We start from the raw sequence: 23,490 nt of genomic DNA on the forward strand, positions 1-23,490 counted from the left end.
TAGCTGCAAGCCGGAAAATACATTATAGCTTCACACACACCCACTAGCATAACTATACTATCTCACATCTTGTGTTCAGAGATTTCTCATCTGATAGCTTAGCAACAGCAAAGAAAAAAAAAAAAAAAAAAGGTCATGTTTTGCTTTGATGTGCAGTTTATGTCACATTACTCATCCACAGCCCCTCTGGTGGTGTCCATACGGTTAATCAACCCTGCTGAATAGAAAACACTTCATCAAAGCACTTAAATACCTTTTTTTTTTCTTTCTTTAAAGGCTTTTTTTGTTGTTGCTCACATAAGTATGTAATATCTCATTTAATTAGCAATGTGAGCCATCTGACAAACAGGCATATGGTCCTCGCTCTCCCACGGCCTTGGCCAAGGAATGAATATGCATATCCTGGGACCTCAGTAGCTTGTTACCCTGGAATGAATTCTACACAAGCCTAATCCCTGATCTATTATTTACCCCTTGACCAAACATGCAAGTGGGGCTTCCAGACGCTTGACTGGGAATCCTGCTGCCTCTCTCAGCCCAGTGGAGGAGCCAGGCTGTCACTCTCTCTCTCTCTCTCACACACACACACATACTCCTTCAGCACTTCACTCTCGAGATGTCTCAGTCAAATGTTGAGCAAAATCCTCATAAAAAACAAGCGCACAATGAAACTTTAATGAGATGATGGATACTTGGGACACGACTCTTAGGAAATCAGTGTCACATCCCTGCAGCACACACACACACACACACACACACACACTAGACGAACAATTTCCAACTTGCCTAAAAACACGTGTGCAGGCGCAAGCATGAGGCGTGCGTGCGTGCGTGCGTGCACTGCACCCGCGAGGGCAGAGAAAGTGAGAAAAAAGTGAAAGTTTGCTTTAAAGAAATGCAACTTCTTCTAAAAGAAAAAAGTTTATGCAGCGTTTTAAAAGATGGCAGGACATTCTCAAAACATTTTGTTATTTAATTAGATAAAGTCAACACTGAAGATGTCATCCACGAGAATATTACAAGAACTTCTGCCTATAGAGAGGAAATAATGCTTTCAGAATCAAACATACATCCAGCTCTACGAATGATCATATTCATGTTAAGAAATGTTTGTGTTAGAAAAGAATCGTTTATAAAGGATGATTATGGATAGATGTTTCTCTCACAGGTGATATTGTTTATTATTATTTTGACTATACAATACATGTGAACTAAATACACGCACACACACAGATTGCTTTTTCCACGCTGCTTGTACAGTAAATGCGCGTCTCTTTTTTGTGCCGATTTCTTTTTGGGCACATTTTTCAGTCGCACAAACAAAGATGTGACTCTTTCTTCCTCCTGACACAACCTTGTAAATCACAGAAAAACTGTGTGGAGCCACAATCACTCGGGTTACAGTCACACACACACGCTGCGTGTTAAAACAGTGGTGTGGATTCACAGCAGCAGCAGCAGCAGCAGCAGCAGCCAGCTCCTCGTCTCTTCTCTCCAGCCCGGACCGACCGACCGACCGCTGCTCTCCTCGGCGCACTGCGCTGACTCTGCAGAAGGAAACCATCGGGGGAGTGTAAAGGAAGGCGTTTTTTTTCTTTTTTTTTTGCGTTTTTCTCAAGGTAGGACAAGCAGTTACAACACAGCTTCTGGTTGTCAGCGATCCCCTACTGTCTAGTTTGACTTCTTCAGTCTTAAAGAAGAAGAGGTGACTGAGTGTCGTGGTGCGTTCCTCTCCTCTCTGAGACTTCACCGGCGCGTTTTCCAAAACGTCTTGACGCGCGTTTTTTTTTCCCCTCAGTGAAGAAGAAGCTCGGACGCAGTGATTCTCGGGATAAAAGAAGAAAAAAAGTGACTGTTTTCCTCGTGTTGTATACTTAAAAAAAACTGTCATAAACGTCGATTTGTGAAAAGGAACAGCGACACAGACAGCGTGCAGCATTGAAGAGGAGAAAGTTCCCCACTTGAGGGCGAAATCAGACTTTTTTCTAGGACGCCAAGTTTTGAAAAGTGCCAGCAGTCCTGAGGTCTGTCAGATACAACATGCAGCAATGGTGAATATGACTTTTATTACTTAAGTTATTAAGATGAAACATACCACTAGAATAAATAAGGGGGATTGGTAACTTTTTTCTTTTGTAAACTTCTTTTGCTGGTCTGTCATCTGCACTCATCATCAGATGTAAAGTTTCTTTATGAACACTTTGTTTCTCACACTTTGTTTTTGGTTTCACATCTCCTGGATTTGTTCATCTGCCTGCATTTAGAAGAAAAATAATTTGCTTGTTGTGTCTTTCCTTTCTCTTTGTCTTACAAAATCAATAGTAGCCTAATTATTGTGAGCATATTAAAGCCATAATCAGAAATGAGATCTAAAAGATGTGACATAACCCAAGTATTAACAAAATATGACTTCACTTAATATAGTTTTATAGTTTTCGTCAGGCCTCGAAAGTGCTCTCTGCTCCCCAAAGACGAATTCAAAACCTAAACGTGATGTTAAGGAACAAGTGTTTAACTCCATTTATACAGAGTAAAGCATTCTTTAATTGTCTACATGATATTTATGCTACCTGTAGATTTGGGCCTTCACATTTACAAACGCTTACAAACACTGGATGCTATAATTCAATACAATTTAGTGATAGCACAACACATAGAAACAGGGCTGATAAAAAATGTGTTGTGTGTGTTCACTTAAATAAATGTGAGCAGACTTCATTTCATAGCTGGCAGCAACATTTCTCAGGTTATTTTTTTTTTCTGGCCTAAAATCCCTCAGCTGAAAATCCTGCTTCACCTTTCTGCAGAATTCCTTCTTGCTATTTTTTTCTGCAACGTTGTTATTGATTTCTTGAAATATTCACTGTCTTGTTTCAGTTGATATTTGGTGTGTTTGTGTAAGTCTTCATCAGGAGTGGGTCTCATACAAAAACAAAGCCTGTGTTAGATGTCAATGCAAACAAAAGCTTTAGGTCAATTTAAATTGTTGGTTTTTACTATACACTGTTTATTGGAGCTGAACAACACTTTAATCAGATTTTTTTTGTTGCTAAATACACTTGTTTCACTGGCTGTTTATGCGTCCCTGTGCTACGGTTTAGAGGCCTACCTCGAAAGGAAGCTCTTGGCCAACCTGTGGCACTGAAACACAAGCAGAAGTACACAGAGGCATTTCGTGTCAGTGGAAGACATTTCAGCGTGGACATATCTGAATGCTTCAGGAGACAGGGGAAGACGGAGGGAGATGGGTAGAAAAAGAGAAACAGTGAGAGAGAGATTGAGATGAATGGCCCCACTTAAAAGCACCACACAAGTACCCTCACACACTTTCGTCGGTGTGAGATGTGTGTGTGAGATTAATGTCTATAGCGCAGTATTTTGGCCTGCTCTGAGTGTGTGTCAGGGATGTTTCATGAGCCTGAGCCGGTGCTGCTGCTGCTACACCGAAGAATGCCAATTTACATTCCTGGAGTGTCATTTCATTACTTTTATCTCCATGCTGTTTTTTCTCCCTGCCAGACCAGTCAGGGGTCTGTGCAATTCAAATGGCCTTTATACCTCACAAGTCACACAAGCTAAAACACAGGTGTTCCCTTTTATGTGTGTGTTTCTATCTCTGTCTTGTGTGTCACAGATAATTATTATTACATTCTCAGTTATTGGCAGAAAATAAAGAGCTGCTGCAGGGAAATACATAAACCAAAAACAACCACAAAAAAGGTTGGACAACAAAACTCCACATGAAATAATGCAGACGAGGTAAATGCACTGAGCGGATCCAGCCTATGGTGCCCCTATACGTGAGGTTAAAGAAAAAGTTAAAGTTGTCAGCGAGGCTGCAGCTAGGTCGTGATTCCTCTGGGTCTGTGGGAATCAGAGAGGGGGAGAGTGTGTGAGGGTGTGTGTGTGTGAGGGGTGGGAGCCACTGGTTAGTCGGTTCAATAATCTGCTGGACAGGTAGGCCTGTGACGCCCCCCTTAGAGAGGCTGCTAATGAAGAGAAAGGCTGCTTAGTGGTGCTCCGCTCTGACCCCACCAACCCTCCCCGTCCCCCCCGCTGGCTTCCTCTGATTACTGCTCACATCCACAACTCCTTCCTCCTCTTCCTCCTCTCTACTCCATCCTCCCCATTCCCTGCCTCTTTAGTTGAAAAAGGATAGGTGCTAAGTGTATAAAGGATCTATTGATAACTCATTTATAAATGTTCCGCTATTTTCATTTGTGTACTTGCTTATTTTGTGTGATTAATCTCTGGAGATAATCACTACTTGACCTTCACGTTCAGACCCATTTTCTGCGCAGTTTTAGTCATTACTGTTAAGAGCTTAACCCCGGAGACGCAGGGGTGAAAGGAAATATGTGTAAGCGCAGAGCAGGAAGAGAAAAACAAACAAACAAAATGTGTTTTAGATGAAGGGAAATATGTACTTTCACTCAGGCTAACAGGTATTCAGCCTCAACGACATCAAAGGTCTCGCAGCGTTTTTATTTATCCAGGAGTGGGTCACTCTCCTCTCCATCTGTCCTCAGCCCCAATAACCTCTCGAGTGACTGATAGTGTGTCTTGGCAGTGACAGAAAAGGTAATATTTTGAGAGGGGGAGTGGGGTCATATACCCAGAGGTGGCTCGAGATGAAAATCTTCGAGCAAGAGCCTGTAACCGAAGCTGCAGGCTGCAGCGACTAAACAGAGACACTGTGAAATGTTCAAACAAATTGGATGGCAGGAGTCCTAATTTAATAAAGAGCACAGCATGAGACATACTTGATTTAGAATAATATACATATAGTAGACATAATTATATTTTTTTGTACTTTAGAACACAAAGAAAGAAACTAAATCTTCACACACTTACACTCATGAAAACTCTCCAGTTTCCTCCGAGTACATTATGAAATTTGGTCTGTAATTCTAAGTTAAAAAAAAAGAAAGTGGAATAAATAGCAGAATAATTAATAGGCTGTTATGACACGAGCATTTAAGATGTGTTTAGGCTTGTACTATCACACAGATTGATATCTCTAACAGTTTCTAATCTGCTAAATTATAGCGTTGCCTCTGTAGTGTGAATGTAGATCACTCCTGGAAATGGCAAGTTAATGAGATTAAAATCAGGCTCAGTGCTACACGCTGTGTTTGACCTGTAAGCCGATACCTAACACGCGTTACATTTTTTGTGTCATTTTCTTCTCCTACGGGTTCATTTAATCCAAACACTACTCCTTCAGGAAGGAATCAGGAAAACTTTGGTCTTGAACACACCCAGTGTGTGCGGAAGCCACACACTCCCTCCGTCTTTATTTGTTTAAAGTGAGAAATGATAGAACACATTTTGCACAACTCAGCTTTTAGAAATACACCCTCTGCCGCTGCCTTCCCAGACGCGGTCATGATTCTTTTACATTTTCAGCTGTAATTTGGGGTGGCCTTAATTGATTCTGTCCAGAACTAATTACCGGCAACTGTGTAAAATAAACACTTCAGTGTCACTGGGTGGCAACTGTCCGATCGGCAGGGAAATTACATTTCACTTGTAATCCATACGTTCCTCAGCAGGGCTCGAATATAATTCATGTCGACGCTATAGAAATACCAGAGACGCTGGACTTGTGTAACGAACAGGAGTATAGCTGTAACCAAATGGCTCAGTTGGGAGGTATAGGGTTATGTGGTATAATTTATATTTTATAGCTCCCTCCTGCACAGCCTGCACTCCAGAATAAAGTTGTTCGATTTTGTTCCATGAACAGTGAGTGAGAAAATCTGGGATTTCACTTGTGATGGGAACTCCAGACACCACTTTGTTCCCTGCTTTCTTCTTGTATTTTTTATTTTCCTGTTGAGTCTCATTTCTTGCTTTCAGATAAAAAAAGACACCTAACTGCTGCTGTTTCAATACTGTGGCTGTTAGTTTGTAGGATTATTTTGTGTGTGTGTGTGTGTGTGTGTGTGTGCATTAGTGGCCCATGCCTCAGCGACTCAAAAAGCATGGAAAGATCTCCTCAGGCCATGCAGAGTGATTTGATTAAAAGAGAATAATTTGCCCTAAAGGTGTCTTTTCTCTTCCCTCCAAAAAAGCTGGTTGAAGAAATCTGATATGACAAGATAAGTGGTGGCTCATGAAAAATTCCTGAGGACTGAGACGTAGCATGTTGACTTTGGAATTATTGCGCTGAGTGTCTAGTTTTTTGCTAGTAACTGTGCCTGACAATGTTATTTTTACCTGAGTAGCCTTTGAAACGATTCCTCAGGTTCTCAATCCCAGTTCTTCTCATCTAAAACCTGTTTATGTACTGACCAAAGAAAGGATCAAGTAAACTTCACACCTCATTCTAGACATTTTCTTCTTCTTCTTCAGTCTTTCACATTACACCAAACTACTCTTTAATGGTACCACAGTTTTATTCCATACTGTTTGTTAAGAGATTTTAATACCTGTTCAATTGAAGGATCGTAACAGGATTTGTTTTAAATTTCGTATCGTTACCTTTAATTGTAGGCTTGTCCATTTACTCTGGTGGGACAGGGCACTGGATTTTCACGTGCTGGTTCAGCCAATCAGGAAGAGCCCAATAACCTTCTGACCTCCGGTTGCCGGTTGCCTCAGAACAGCAGCCATGTTTTGGGTTTTGTTGTTGGCCTGCTTTTAGTAGTGTGTAAGGCCAGTCGGGACCAGTTTGCATTGCCTTGGCTTCTCCCTCGCGTCCTGTTGGTTTCATACCAAAGAGTGAAGCATCAGTGTTTTAGCCATGTAGTCCATTACAGAGCAACTCCTGTGTGAAAGACGGAAACAAACACACAAACATGTTACACATTAGGACTGCACGATATATAATTTTAGCATCGACATTGCGATGTGCGCATGCTCAATAGTCCGAAACAATGTCGGCAAATTAACTCAAATACGTCATGCTACAACTTTTTTGCTGTTTGGTACAAAAGGGAAACTTGCACGGTTCTCACTAATTACCTACAGTGTAGGTACAGTAGATCCTCCTCAGTTTCATAATGAACCTAAAATATTTTTATACTTCTCAACGGGTGTGGTCCGCACAGTCTGCCCGGGGGATTCGACTCAGTCGGTCAGAGACGGCCGCTTGGTGTGGGCAGATTTTCTCCCTGGCGCTGGCTGGCCCTTGCCAGGCGCATTTCCCCGTAACGGTGCGCCCTACTGACTCTAGGTTGGCTTGGAAATGCGGGTGAAGGTGACCTGCGCCTCAAGCTCTGACCATGGCCCTGGACCTTGTCGCTTCCCGGGGCCGTGAACTTAATGCTCGCTGCACCCTCTCTCCCTGTGGGGGAGGGACGGGGCTCTTGGCACGACCGTCAACCGGGGTGGACTGTCTTCAGTGCGTCAGGGGAATGTGGCGATGTCGGCAACCCACCCGACCCGTCTTGAAACACAGACCCCGTCTCGTTTACCATGCGCTGTAGGTGTGACTTTTTTGCTGTCATCAACACTCATATCTATACAAACAATGAGTTTAAGATTAAAGTGTTTACTAGAGAACAACATTTTTTATAAATCTAGCCTCTTAATTTTGCTCTCAAAGTGCACCAGATGGATGCATTTAACTTTAAAATGTACAAAATTGAGGGTGAAAATTCTTGTATTTTTTCATATCGCAAAAGATTTCTCAGAAAAAAAATATTAGAAATGTCCATTTTTTTCCGATATCGTGCAGTGCTATAACACGTTGTAACTTAGTTCATTGTGTCATTGTGTGGAACTCTCATACATTGTTACCATGTGTCTCCTTGAGTTGCTGATTTTGTGAAAACTGAATACGGTATATGGCAATTTAAACAGGAAATGTCCTGAATGGCAAAAGCATTACATAAAAATGTCATTATATGCTACTTCACAGGAGTGATTTGGCAAGCTTATAGAGCCCATAAGTGGACTCTACGTGTGCTCATAGAACAAGGGTGACAGTGTGTTACCTTTATTATATCACAAACAAATTGCATATACTTGACATTACTGCATACACGTTCCTAAAGTATACCATACATTATCCAGTCAGCCATTTAGTATCATTTCAGAGGCTTCAAACTATCTTGGGATAAGATGCTTCAGTTGCTCCAATACACAAAATCTGAGTGTTGACTGCACTCTCTTTGGTAGAAAATAGTGTGGGGACACTCCTGTGATTTCATAAATGTGTCACACTTGAGCAATGCAAGGCTGGGTTGAATATTATAAACATAATATGGCATTTTGTACTTAGTTGGTGGCATCTGTCCCATTTTTTCCAATGTTTGGATTAGTAAAAATGAACAGAAACAGAGCAGAAATTCAACACAAATGACCCAAAGGAGATTTTAGCCAAAATGTTCATGGAGTTCTTTGGAAATTTCTGGTATGAACTCTAGGTTTTATGTTTTTGTTATTAAATAATAGAGAGGGAACAGAAAATTGTGCAATCATTCCAACCATTGTGAAACGTAGGCCTAATATATTAAATTTGTGAGATGTTATTTTTTGTAAAATGTATTAGATTTTATAATGTTTAATCTACACTGTGCCAATCTAACAAATCTTTTGTTTGCCAAACAAAGCTACAGTCAGAAAGGAGAAACATTTCTATCACTCAATATGTATTCAAGTGCTCAGTTACTTGTTTCTCTATTGTTCATGGAATAATTTACCTCCTTTCCCTGGTACATTTTAAAGTTGTATTCATGTTGTGGTGCCTTATTAAATACAAAAGGCAACTGAAAACAGGATTTTTTTGTGTCAGAACTATACAGTGAATAATTCATATTTTGATTTAATGTATAATAAGCTGTGTGTTCTTTGTATTACTTTCTTACTTACTTCTTATAAATCCCATCTAGGCTGGATCAACCTTGGTTTTTCAAGACTTTACTTTCACTTAGTTTTATCTGACAATGATTTTCATCTGAATATACTGGAGATGTTTCAGACGCACTTGTAACCTTGTGGGCTGAGTGTTTAATCTGGCCTCTATTACCCAGTCTTAATGCAGTTTGGTCTCTTTATCCTTTCTATGAATGATTTCATTGACTGGATATTACTTTTAAAAGATTAGTGAGGGTGCATTGTGTATGCGTTCAGTCTATACGTCCAATTACGTTGTGAACATTTACTTGTATTCACGTGCCCAGTTGAATGTGTGCATATAACGACATCAGTCTGTTCAGAAAATACTAACGACGTTCAAGTGACAAAGCCTTCTAGTGGCCAAGATAGGAATTATGACTCCTGTCTGTCAGAATTTGAAGCTGGCTGACTGTTTTACAGAGCTGCAGGAGGTCATGGTGGATGGATGGGTCAACCAAATGTGGTACACTACCTTGGGAGATTGTTGTTCACACCCTGTTTCCAATCGACAATCAACATTGGTTTCATTTTACCAAGACCACGATCTGACCTTGACCATGACGATGTCCCCTACCCTTTATGAGGTAGTAATTTTAACCCAAAACACAATGTTTTTCTAGCCTTAAACCTGCAGTGCGGTACTTTTGTCTCCCTACTCTGGCAGTGAGAGTAATTACACAAACACTGTCGATGCCTGCTTATGACATATAACCCGTCGATCGCTTTTATTTTTTTACTTTAGTCCTTCCACTGAAAGCAGATGTTTTTTTTAGAAAACACAGGTTTTAGACTGCGATATTTACTGGAAATGACATACAATACAGCCAACAGTAGCCTCAGTAAACTTTCAGGCGATCTCCTGGTGATCTCCCTTCAGCCTGCTGTCACCTTACTTAGGTGTTTGTAGTGAAATGAGGAGATATTATATAGATAACTCCTCATTTCAACTTCACCAATCAGCTGTTCCTCATCCGTTGGAATAAGGAATAAATAGAAACAGGGCATCTGACAAAAGTTCAGCTCAAACACGCACGCTGCGGCCAGTTAGTTCATTCCAATAGAAAACAATGCAATCAAACTGATTTTGTCACACTTGTTGCGTTCTGTTTGGAGGGTGTAATGTGTAGGCTGCACACATCCCAATACATTAGACCTCTGTGCATTGTACACATTACTTTCCCATTAGATTGTTTTTGGTGAGCCCCCAACCTTAAAGTTCAAACTGCACCTATGGTCACAATCTCAAAGGATTATGCACTTTTAATTTATTACGCTGCATCTATTGAACTGTATTGTGCCATGCAATCCATCACCACTAACCTGGATGACATGTTAGAAAGTCCTACTCTGTGATTGTTGGTGACAAAGTTGCTATTTACGGTGATAATCATAGTAATTAAGCACTCTAGGGATGATGGGATTTAGTGTGTTTGTTTGGGCTTTAGTTCACTTTTCCTGTTTGAGGGGAAACTAAACTGTGTGAAGGGCACATCTGTATGTGTGTGTGTGTGCCTAGGATTGTGTGTTTTTGGAGTTGAGGGGAAATCTGCTGACAGGTAGTGTGTCAGGAGAGGGACAGTGGCGCTTTTGAGACAGACACAAGAGACGAGTCTCAGAGAGCGGGAGAGAGAAAGAGGGCCTCTTTCATGTGACTCTGCATTCCACCAAGGCACAGGCAGAGAGAGGCACAAGACGAGACATGCGTCCCCCCTTCGTCACTCCCTCTGCCTCCTCCTCCTCCTCCCCCCGCCGCACCCGCTCTCCCGCCCTCCCCTCCCCACCCAGCCTCCACCCCTACCCTCTGCCAGTGACCTTAACATTTATCAAAGAACCCCATGCTGGAATTCCTCCTCAGCATCTGTGTCCTGGTGGGAGAGTCAGACGCACACACATACACGACACAGATAAAAGTGCACACACACACACACACACACACACACACACACACACACACACACACACCCTGTCGCAGACCAATATGTTTTGAATATTGTTGCGCTGTGGAGGGGCTGTCCTTGTTGTTCCCCGAGCTAAGGAGGCTGGCCTCGAGGACGCTCACACACACACACACACAAAGACATGGACACATGCTTGCACACACATTCTCTCCTCCTTCTTGTTTCTTTATTGTACCTCCTGTCACTTAGTCCTATTCATTTAACCTTTCATTAGAGCCAGCAGACAGCCCTGTGTGTGTCTGCACAGCTTCAGGAACAATGCCAAAAAAGCCCCACTGTCACAGTTATTAGATTCCTCTGGCCCCCTTTTGCCCCGGCAACTCAATATTAAGAGAGGGAGAGTGAGAGAGGGGAGGCAGGAGGAAAAAGAGAGGAAAAGGGGGTGCATGGTTGACGCTGCATGCCGCACAACTCCTATGGTGAAGGATCCTCTTGACTTGTCAAGGACATGTGCCACATGTTGATAGTAGACAGTTCTACAAGGAAGGGAATGTAAGCCACGACAGAAAAGAGAGCCAGAGAGGAGAGGGCAGGCGTGGTGTGACTTTCATGTGCTGTGGCAAGCAGCACCCTGGAGGAGTTCGACTGAAAACACAAACAGTTTGTGGAGGAATTCTGTTTTAATGGGCAGCCAGGAGGGGCAGTCTGTCTGGTCCCGAAGGAAGGACAGACCAGCGTCCCCATCTTCTCCCTCCCTTCTTCCTTCTCTGTCTGTCGCTCTGACTGTCTATCTCCTCTCTCCTTCATGAGCAGCGAGTCACATGAAGAAAGTCCTCGTGTTATAAGTGTGTGTGAATCAAGCACCAAATTGACGATCAAAAGTAATTTAGGATGAAGATAAAGGAATACATCCCAGATTATTTGATTAATTTAAAATTTTAAAGAACCATTAAGGCATTTACTTTGACGGCCATTGTAGGTAAAAAATAATAATGACGGAGGCGGGGGAAGGGGGTAATATTACGAGAAAAAAATCCAAGATTAAAGGCGTAAATTTATGAGAAAAAAACTGGAATATTCTCTGAAATTAAAGGAACTGTATGTAAGTTTTTTTTCTTCGTATAAATGTTTTCTAATCATTTTTCATTGCCAATGTGTGAACAGGTTGTAACCTAACCTAAAAAATGAGACCTTTCCGCGACTCTCTGGGTTTCCTCTATCAGCCTGTAGATGTCTTTAAATGTGAAGAACCCGGGCCCGTTTTTCCAGGAAAATCCAGCGGATATGATGTCATGTGCGCTGGTGAGTGCCTTTACTCTATTCAGCTCCGCCACAGGGCTAACAGTGTGCAACGACAGCTAATGTTCAGTTAGAAATGGAGTCCACTAACGCCAACAAATGACCAGCCCCCACCACAGCTCAGACTCCAACACAAACTCAACGGAAGCACAAAAACCCCAAAGTTATATCTAGTGAAGCCCGTCTTACAAAACAGGAATTTGACCAACGTCGGGGTGGGAAACTAGGATCAACATCAGCTGGGTCTTCGATTCATGGAGGGACTTTCGTTTGTTTTTGGATATCAAAACGGACCCCGAGCTGGCAAAATTCCTATTGATATTATAGTGATATTTTGGTTTTAGCTAGCTAATGTTGCAAACTTTAATCAACGTGATGCCTGTCAATCACGTTAAGTCTTGTGGGTGTTGCCTCATTGTTTTGACCGATGCTCGCTTGCGTCTTCGTATGAGCAAAAGCGCGAGCAACAGGATGCTGAATTTCTGATTGTTACATCTAGCCCCATTAAAGTGGCAAATTTACGAGAAAAAACTTCACACTTTATGTACTGTAAATTTGGATCTGCTTTGATGAAGATTGTGCTGCCTCTCCGGCAGCTCTCAGGAAAGCCCAGTGCAGCCCGGTGAAGTCCAGTAAAGCCGTGTTCAGGTCAGTCCAGCCCAGTCAGCAGACAGCGGACAGTGATGCTCCTCAAGTAATACATTAGCTGAAATGGATCAAGGCCTGGAGTGGAAAAGCATTGGTCACTCTGGTGGGGGGGCAATGAATCGCTCACCAGTCATTGCAGATTGAGCCAGCGCACACACACACATGCACACACACTCTCCCTGCCCCGAAGACAGCGGGCCAGAAACGTAGCAACAGTCTGAACCCTGACCATCGGGCAGCCGTCTTGATGAAGTCCATCTCTCACTTCTGTCACCCCTCTGCTCCGAACCCTCCCTCTGAGGCCACCACTCGCTCTATGTGACTGACTCTTTATTATCCTCATCCCGTCACTTAGTTAGAGCTGTGACCAGCAGTCTGTCCTCTCTGTCATCCCCTCTTCCAGCCTCTCCCTCTGCCTCGAGGCTGTCGATCCACCTGTCTGCCCCACATCTCTCTAATTCTCTGATTGGACTCTCTCTTTCCTCTCCCAGGGCTGTAATTGATGGTGGTGTTATTGTGTCCACTTCTCTGGCCCTAAAGCCATTCCTTCAGGTCAGCACTACTCTACCATTTAAGACATGCTGGGAATGGGTTAGACAGTGAAAACCTTTTTTTTTGTATCTTTTCGTCCGTGTGTGTGCATGTTCCTGTGCAAATTTGTGAGAGCGTTAAAACCAGGGTTATCCATTTGCCTTGTCTGTGTAAGCAATCAAAATGTACCTGATTGGTTTTCAAACTGTTCTTCAAAATTCACAACAATCTTGACATCCAAGTGTGAACTGATTTATCATTTTGAATAAGGGACAATATTTCCTCAGAACTCCATGTTCCTCCTCGAGTTTAATGTTTGCCCTTGGCCACCATAGAAATGCACACAGTGGCTTTGATTGGTGGGCCTTTCTTGTCGCATATTCTATTCTAAAACTATTGTACAAAATAATTACAAAGTGCAGTGTGAAATAGTGTCCGGAGAAAAAAGAATCTCTTTCTGTTCAGAAGTTTTAATTCTGTTTTTCTTTTTCTTTATTCTTCCTTGTCACCTGTACAATAATCAAGGTCCTCACGCTCAAAATGCATGTATTTTCTTTTCTACACTTTTCATTTTTATCCAAATGGAAGCTAGTTGATGTATTTCTTGAAAGATTCACAAGGTTAAGTAGGCCTTCAGCCTGAATGATTCGGTACCTGCAGATGTTTTCACATTGACCCACCTGAGTTTTTTTCTATAGCTTGCTTTTGTATAAGGAAATTCAGCTACAGTAATTGGTAAAAAAAGAACAGATATAGAATTTAGTTTATCCACGAAGCTTTTTCTTTCTCTTTCTTCTGTCTCTCTTTGTCCCTCTCTCTCTCTCTCTCTCTCTCTCTCTCTCTCACTCTAGCCCCCAGTCCTTCCCCAGCATGGACCTTGTATTTATTACCCTCTAAGTAATCACTTTGCTTTCTCTTTTGATAGACTGTTATTGCTCTAACTAGCCGAGGTCCCTATAGGTATTTGGAGGCTTTCCAGTTTTATTAGACAAAGGCCTCATTATTCAAGGCCAGCATTAAGACTACCATTAGATCCATTTGCCCCCTAGTCACATGTATCCAGTTGCAGCCAATTCATATTATAGCCCCTGCACACTTAGTATTTACAACACAAACATGCTCATTCCCTCTTGTCAAAGTTAAATATAGACGATATTGAGAAAGCTTTGCCACTTTGTGAGACGTAGCTGTGAAGTTGTCTCTGCTCGTCTCTACTTTACAATAATAGTCTTTGCACACATTATGTCGTAGATAATGTAGTCAACATCAGTGTCTAGTAACTTGATAGTTTGAACTGAAGTTTAAGTGTAAACTATAATGAAACTACAGGTATTGTGGTTATTTTTCCGAATTTTGAAAAGGGAATAAAACCTTTTTTGGACATATTTGTGTTTAAAGTCGAGGCTTAAAGCCATTTCTTACCAATGTGATAGGAAAATGTGGTGCAGGAATGCGGAAAATCCAAATGCGCATTGACAGCTACGCACAGCGGGTCAAAAATTCAAATTATCCGCATTGCCGTATTCCATTTTTGCCAATGAGGCCAAATGAGTTTCCTCCTAAAAAGTGCCATGTCCACTCCACACAACAAAAAACCTGTCCAGACAGAGAATGTCTACGGGGCTAAGGTTAACTACACAAAACATAAACTAATCGGACCCCAAATGTGATGCTAGCGCTAGCTGTTCTGTGACCAACATTTAACGCTGGCAAGTGCATATCAGCTACATTACCATCGTCATCATATCCCAGCTGCTGGGCGATCTCAAGCCATATATTGTCATTTAGTTGGTTGTTGAGGTAGTTGTCCCGGTGTTTGTCGTACATTATTGGGTGTTGAGAAAGGGACGGCGTTGTTATTCAGAAACAAACACTCAAACAGAATCACATGGTTACTTATTATGCAGAAAGATGGCGATATTTTTATGACATCAGTTAGAATAAAGAATTTCATTGGTCAAACATATATTTTCACAGGCAGAAATCCAATGAAGTCAAAGTCCATCCAAATATTTTTTTCTCCACATAAATGTTCCGTGGGGGTGCACAATAAGAAACTACAAAAAAAAAAAGAAAAAAAGGTTTTCTAAATTTCCGTGCAAATTCTTCGAACAGAAATCTGTGCTTGGTTTGAAACGGCTTTTAAAAGGGAACCAATCTAAACGCAGATGGTGTCATTATTCTATATATTCCATTACATTGTGCAAACATTTAGGTGGGGTGATATTCACCAAAGTCGAACTCCAGGTGAATCCGAATATGTGAATTTGCTTCGCAACCGGAAGCAAATGTTTTTATGCCCCTCCGCTCACATAGAATGGAAGTGAACAGGAGGCGAATGTTAATTTTGCAAATGTATGACCGTGCCTTAAGTGGCTACTGACTGGAGCATGTCATACTGTAGCCGGGTACAGCCTCCGAACGTTGATACAAGACCTGTTTGTCCCTTTTTTCAACATGCCCACATAGCATTGGTTATAGTCCGTTAGCGATCCTTTAACACTCTTTGACACTTAACATTTGGTCGTATTCCACTTGGAACTTTTTGGTCATGTTATATCAATATCTGCTGAGTCATTGGCAGGGCCTAGCTAACGTTAGTCGGCTCTCTTTCATGGGTGAACAACTGAGGTGATTTTACAAACCATTTTTAGGGCCCACCCACACAGATATATGGCCAATCAAATAGCAGTACCAACCGAATACGGCACTGAACCAAAAAGTCACGCCCCCTGGAGAAATCTAATGTTGGAGGAGCTATTACTGCCGAAAAACTTAAATTCCATTTTTTTTTTTTTTTGCTGTTCACAATTTTGACTAAATAAGTAGGCCACACAAGTTATAAACAAACACTCAGTATATACACTCATGAAGTCAGGATTTACTGCAGGACTGTTTTGCTAGGTGTACCTAATATTTTAACAACTGATTTTATATAGCCTACTGATTGAATTTTAATTTCAGTTCAACTTTAAAATTTACATTCATACACATGTGAGAAGCCCCATTCTATCAAACATCCCAGATAAAAAAACCTTAATACCATAAGAGAGAAATTTACAGTAGCATGATCTCAAAAGAAATATCACAGCTGTAAATAAAAGAAAGTTGAGAGAACCATACTCTGAAGATCAGCATTAAATAATCACCAATTACAGTCTAGTGAACACTGAACACATCTTGTGTTTGGTCTTTCACGGTCCACACAAGTTTACTATTGTGACTTCCTCTTCAGGAAGCAAACACACCCTCCACCCGGGGGATCCAAAACATAAACAAACAAACAGACGTTCAACTCGTGGCGGAGAGACAAAGAGATTTAAGGTGCCCCGGTTTTGATTTCTTCCATTTATTTGTTGCAGCTTTTTAATTTATTTGTAGCCACCTGTGTGTCCAATATGGTGCTCAGCCCTCCTAATCGATGGCCCCTTATTGGGTTTCTGCGTTTGGTCAAATATCTCATCGCTTTCTGGCCCCTCAGGCAACAGGATCCAAACTAATAAGAAATCTCCTCAGTCTCTCGGGTTGGGTCTACAGATGAAAAAAATGATTAGTACAGAGATAGTATGTATCTGTGACTGAAACCAGATTTTCAACAAGTTTGCCAAGTTAAAAATAAAAACTCCAACAGAGAAGTTGACATTTTAGTGCTCATTTTGAATGCCAATGTAGCTGATCAAATAATACAGGTGTTCTCATAGTTCTGTATTCATGTTTATGTTATCAGACAATTTTGCATGTGTAAAATATAATCAAATCACTATTTTATTTTTGTCCAGTTGTCTGACAACACAAAATATGTCAATTTTATTTATAATGCCCAGAATCACACATTTCTGTAATTTTTGCACGATTTATTGTTTGCAAACAAGAGAGTTGGTAAGAACAGAGTTAGCCATTTTCCTGTCATTGTTGTATTTCAGTGTGGACGGAGAAGTTTTCCAGGTAAATAGTGTTTTCAGATTCTTTGGCTTTGTGTGGACATCGTCTCAGACAGCTGTGTTTGCTTGTAGTAGGGATGTCTCAATTTTTTTCGTAGCTATCGTTTCACGGTTTGTTCTTCTGAATGTAGCCTATTGTACCTGAATGGTTGAGTACTTGAGAGTACAGAGACACAATAATCTTGCTGAAGGTGTTGATACGTAATTTATGGTAAAAATGCTAAAAAGACAAAAAAATCTTTTAACCCTATAGCCACTGTATAACTGTACATGTCCAACCTCAACTCTCACCTAACCTCTAACTTCAACACCTTAAAGGTGCTAAATTCATAATTCAGAGCATATCTTTTGTCTCCACACGGCTCTCAACATGGCGACGGCTTGCAGCTAACGGTGCAAACAGCGCTACTGCTAGTTAAAGAACGAGCAACACAGCAAGAGGCTACAAGTCATTTCCAATGGAAGCCGGTGACATGAAGCTACAAACTGACACTTGTCGCTGCATGATGGGCGTGACACGCTACAAATAAAGTTGAGCTGGTCTCAACTTTTTTCGTCACTCAGATAACGTGGTGACGGTCAGATACGCTGTGACACGTCAACCAATCATATGCTTTTGTTTCATAACATAACATCATTATTACATAACTACATCAATGAGCAACATTTTAACGCCGACTGGGCGACAATGTAGCTGGCCACACTTGGCCGTTTTGTTGCTTTTGTTGCTCACAGTGTGAACATAACATAACAGTGACTTCATTCTCTGCTCAGGTAGACATTGCTCCACTATATCTTTATATTGCAAATAGATGTTTGATGGTATGGTAATGCTCTGAATATTGAATAGAGCACCTTTAACCTTGATCCAATCTTCTTTCTAAAACCTAAAACACAAAAAACTAAACTCAAGTTTTAATGATAAAAACCTCCTTAAATAATGAGGTCTGGCTAAAATGTGCTCAAAGCCTAAAATTCACATTGTCTCTCACAAAGCCAGACATAAAGTACAGTAGCACACACACATATACGCACATACCGACAGGCTCTCAAACACACAGCAGGAAATAAAAGGCTTCTTTAAAAGTGGCTCAACGTGCAAGGAGGGTCAAGGTAAGAGGGGGAGAGGATAATGCATTAATGTACTACAGTAAGATAACATTTACAGCATCTGAATCTATCTATATCTACACGATTTATATCTGTCCTGGAGGCATGCAGATAAACAGAGTGTGTGTAAGACAGAGAGAGTGTGTGTGCACATAGAGAAAGAGAGTGAAAGAGAGAGAGTGCCACTTTGGAGTAAAGCTGTCATTACTCCGGCTGGCGCACTCCCTCATAAATACTGATAATGAGATGTTTTCAGCAGCCTAATCATTTGCCAATGTAGCAGTAGGTAATGTGAGAGGAACACTCTTTCCTCTACTTCTGTCTGGAGATGACACTCCAGATTCTATTTAGTTATTACCACAGCTAGTCTTTATAGAGTGGAACAATAGAAAAGAGTCAATTTTTTTTCTACTGCTCCGTGCTACTGCAGAAAAAGAGAAAAGTTGTGCGGATTCTGAACTGCTTGAAGCAAAACAAAAACCAGAAGAAGAGAGAATGTGCAGGATACACTGAGTATCTCCCTCTCAAGTTAGACTTCATTTCATATATGCATGTTTGTTTTTCCTTGACTAAAAATGACAGCATTGGTGAGCTGATCAAACACTTAAAACAACCCAGTTTATTTAACCTTTAGTTTTACTGAGGAACCACCTGACACCAGAACAACAACAATCCGTTTCACTAAATTTAATTTAGTTCATGTTTCAAATTGTGAAAACTTGCAAAAACTTGCAAAAAGGCTCGCCTTTCTGACGACCTACCCTAACCTTAACTATTCAAGGTCAATGCCTAAAGGCCCAGGCACACCAAGCCAACATCAAATAACTAGCGGCGATGAAGGCCGACTGTTGCGTTGCCTCACGTCGCCTTTGTCTTAGCCGACAAGCTGCATTTGAACACACTGCAAAGACGACAGCCGACGGCCAGTTAGCACGTTCATTCTGCACCTGCGGGAGATGAAATAACTCTCCCTACCAGCAGGTGGCGGTAGTCTGTATTCGTCATTCAAAAAGGGAAACCAGAAGATCAAGAACTGTGGATATACAAACTGTCGTTATGATACGTACTTGAAATGATTTGAATTTGAATGATATAGTTGAATGATCAGATGAGATGAAGATGAAAAATGAGAAGAGCCTTCTGTGTTTTTCTTCTTGACTTTACTCGCTGGCTTGCTTTTCTCACTTATGTTTCTCGTCTCGTGCACTGATTCACTTAAGCTGAACAGCCAATCAGAGTGATTTCTCTCACCGACAAGATCCGATACCGATTCAAAATGCTGAATCAGCTGAAAAACCTCCAACACGGGCAGACTATAGCCGACGGTGCAGGACACACCGCAAAAACTAGGCCGACAGATGCTCAACAACGGCCCCAAACTGTCCGACGGCCGACCGTCAGCTTGGTGTGTTAGGACCTTAACATTCACCATCTCGCGAGAGTTTCACAATTTGCGTGTTACCTTCTAGACACGACCCAACATTTACTTCATAATGATGACTTAATGCCAAAAACTTGTCTATTGCTTCAAGCCTCTGAGTGGGTGTTTCCCATTACAGTGGTTAACTGACATTTTAGAGCCAGCGTTGCTCGGACTCGTGCTGTTAGCTTTAAGGCATGGTCACACATGCGTGAATGCAGGCGAGTGACCATAGCCTGCCGAGGTGATGTTTGCCTAAAAGTCACCAAAGTCGAACTCCACGCGAATCCGAAGATGTGATTTCGCTTTGCAACCGAAGGCGAATGTTTTTTTCCGCCCCTTCGCTCGTATAGAATGGAAGTAAACGGGAGGCGAATGTTAATTTTGAACGTGTGACTGTGGGGCGAAAAAGCACGTTTTGCTTTCAAGTTGTTAGTGTCACATATGGGTCGTTAAAGTCACATGGGTTGTTTTGGAGAGCGCTGACAGACAACCTGTCTTGCTGCTTAGGTTGGAGGATTTGTGGTTTCTACCTGTAAACGCTTCCTTTTTTAGAATCTCTTTCGCTTCAACATACCGAAAGTTAAGAGGCCAATGAAGACGTTGGGCACATACGACACAGAGGTCGCACACACGTCGCACATATTGGTCACACACGTCAAAACATATTGCACAGGCAATATTGCATAAGTTGTTTGTATTTGTTCGTGTGTGGGTCTGAGTAGCCAACAGGTTCACTGTGTGATGTCCTAAACAAGTTTGGGAGTTTCCCTCTGCAGGACGGCCACATGAAGGGCCTCAGAAGCCCCCTCTGCTCTCGCAACCCCCGGCTCAGAATGAACTTAGATCCCTGGAGGCATTCCCAGGATAAAATAAACAACTCCACTATATATATCTATATATATTTCCTATGGGCCATCACAGTAATGGGTGTTCCCCTAAGAAGCTCTATGAAAGCACTGTACAGCATGTCATCTTCCGCTGGCCATTAACCAGCATCCTTGATCGTTTTAATAGTCCCTCCATACTGCATCTCTCCGACTCCACAGTGATTGGACAAACACTGTTGTCCCTAGCGATATGAGAGGAATACATCGAGGAGCTACTGTGGTTTTCCATGGCCTCGCTGTGTATTGTTTACTGGGTCTGCTTGATTGCCCTCTGTCCAAATCAGAGGGTACAGGCAGGCAGGGCAGGGGTCTACAGGGACACACTGTGTTGTGGACTGTCCCAACGTGCTAAGAATATTCACTCAACCCATGGCGCTGAGGGGCAACCCATCCATAGCTCAGTAAACACACACAAACACACACATAGTGGGAGTCATACATTCGGGCACCAGGGACTGTATGGCCGTGCATAAATGTTAGGGAGTGTGTTTGAGAGTGTGTGTGGTAGGAAGCCATGTCTGTCTCCACGTCACAGATAATTACCCCCTGTGTGACTTTGCTTCTCACAGTGGGAAAACACAGCAGACCCTCCTCGTTGACAGTAGCACATACAGCACCGACATAATACCAACCATATGCTATTTGAAATGAAACACGAGCTGGATACGGGCTAAGTTTGAATACATCTTTTCCTCCGGTCTTGCCTTTTCTTTGCTTTATTTTTTAATTACCCTTTCTCATCATCTCTGACCATAGCTCTAGGTCATATAGCTCATTGCGAGTGGCAGCCATTTCCATGAAAATAGAAAAAAAGAGCTACTTTTCTCTGTTGTAATCTTCACCCACCTCTGATTTGTATCTGTTAATCCCTCGCTTAAAACTCATAATTAAGCTAATTAGACACTATCTTAGCACAATTGCACCTCGTTGGCCAGATAGTGGGAAAATTCAAAGAGCAAGGTTACATCTCTGAGTTAGAATTTGATGAATGCTAAAGGCCAACGCAGTCATTCAAGCTTTAAATACTTTTAGTAGATGGAATATTCTCCCTTTAATCTGCTGTGCAGATATTGTCAGAGACGTGTGTGGGTTTTTTTTAAGCTACGTGGAATTCATGTTTCACGGTCGTGGTTTCAGAGCAGGTCTGGTCCTCAAGGCTGCCTTGGCTAACCTTGCTAACCAGGAGGGTAACATTAGCATGTCTTACCAGAGCAAAGCACAGTATAAGTAAAATATGTCTTTTTCCATCTAACAAAAAGAAAAACAGTGGGATCTGAAGCCATTTCTCACCAGTGCAATGCAAAAATGCGGAGCGGGAATGTGGAAAATCTGCATTTGAATTCTTTGCATTGACAACTATGCACACTGGATCTGGTGCGAATTATCCACGTTGACGTGGTCCATTTGCGATGCTTGTTGTACATTATTCGGTGTTGAGAAGGGGATGGCCCATTGTTATTTCAAAACACCAATAGTCCGAAAAATATCCCATTTGATGGAAAAAAAGCCCATTTGTCCGACAGTCCTTAACCTCAAAAACAAACAGCGATTGTTCCGAGGCCCCGAATATACACACTCTCTGTGCAACAAACAGAAGCACATGTGTAATTATTATGCAGAAGGACAGCAACATTTTTATTGGTTGGAGGAAGGAATTTCATTGGTCAAACATTTACGTTCCATAGGAGTGTGCAAGCATTCAAACACACAAAATCATTTTTTATAAATTTCCGTGTAAATCTTTTGGCCAAAAATCCATACATACATAAGATCAGAAATGCTGTTGTCTATCACACTGAGAAAAGCAAAATAAGTTGTTTTGTCTTGTTATTTTTTTTTTTTATGTAATTTGTGTAAAATTAATTTTGTCTACGAAATATTGTAAATATCCTCGGTGACAGCTAATGCTAGTTAAGGGACAGACGTCTTTAAAAAAAACGTAACCAATGCTGAGTGTGGGAGCTGCTGATGCGTCAGCAGGTTGATACAGCATGACCAAAAAGTACCGTCTAGTTGAAACATGGATGTATAATAAGACCTGGATACAGCTTCCAATTTTTTCCAGTGGCCACTGGCGATATTGCAGCCAAAAATCGTTCTGTGGCCCAAAAAGCATTTTCCCCATAGACTACCAGAGACGTCCGTAAAACTGTTGACTTGACACTTCAAACTGAAAATAAGGTTGATTATGACTCTTTCTATTTTGCATTTTTGATCCATAGAGGTTTTATATTTCTAAAACTTTCCTCAAGCCAAGAAAAGCGATTAAAATAAAATCTGTGACGTCATCACAATGTTAAGTCTATGGGCCGAGCGGGAACTCACGGGCGGTGCCAGCGGGACAAACACTACTGCGCATATTCAGGAAATAACCCAGAAGCTAGGGAACATTTTTAGTATTAGCTTAAAAATTTCCAAATGGCCAACAACTTAACCATACAATGGGTCCTCCCAAATGTTGGATGTCAAGGAAAAGATCGCTACAAGTCCATAACCAAAACTATGTGGGAAAAACAAGTCTTGAATCAACGTTTGTAGGCTCTATACAGGGTTATGGCATGCTATAGTAAACGCCCACTCCGAGGCCTGAAGGTTCAAAATTTTCCACAAATATGTCCAAAAACATTTTTTATCCTCTTTTGAAAAAGACTTTAAAGGTAGGCCAAAAAAGATACAGGAGAGTGACACTGTTATTTGTTTTTCTATTTTAAAAACTGATTTTACCAAAAGGCCTCTTTCCCATGATGCTGTCATGTGGTCCTGAATTTGCGGAAGCTGAGTGAAATAAGATTTGATTATCACAGAAACATGTTAGGGGAATTCAATCTTTATGTTTGTTTGTGCGTGTAAAAGTTTTGACCCTGTCTCTGAGGGTTGCGGTGACTTGATGTTGTTTAGACTCATCT

At 41.6% G+C, this 23,490-nt stretch overlaps 1 protein-coding gene across 1 annotated transcript in view; it reads left to right on the forward strand.

Annotated features, from left to right (window-relative positions):
- Nucleotides 1-1,240: 1,240 nt before the first annotated feature.
- The window catches only part of bnc2 (basonuclin 2), a 178,326-nt gene continuing 156,076 nt past the window's right edge, over nt 1,241-23,490 (forward strand). The window contains exon 1 of the mRNA XM_037764117.1: nt 1,241-2,051. Within this exon, the coding sequence (XP_037620045.1) occupies nt 2,049-2,051 (3 nt within the window). The 5' untranslated portion in view covers nt 1,241-2,048. The remainder of the gene's footprint in view (nt 2,052-23,490) is intronic.

This window comes from Sebastes umbrosus, chromosome 3 (assembly GCF_015220745.1).
Source record: "Sebastes umbrosus isolate fSebUmb1 chromosome 3, fSebUmb1.pri, whole genome shotgun sequence".
Lineage (NCBI taxonomy): Eukaryota > Metazoa > Chordata > Actinopteri > Perciformes > Sebastidae > Sebastes > Sebastes umbrosus.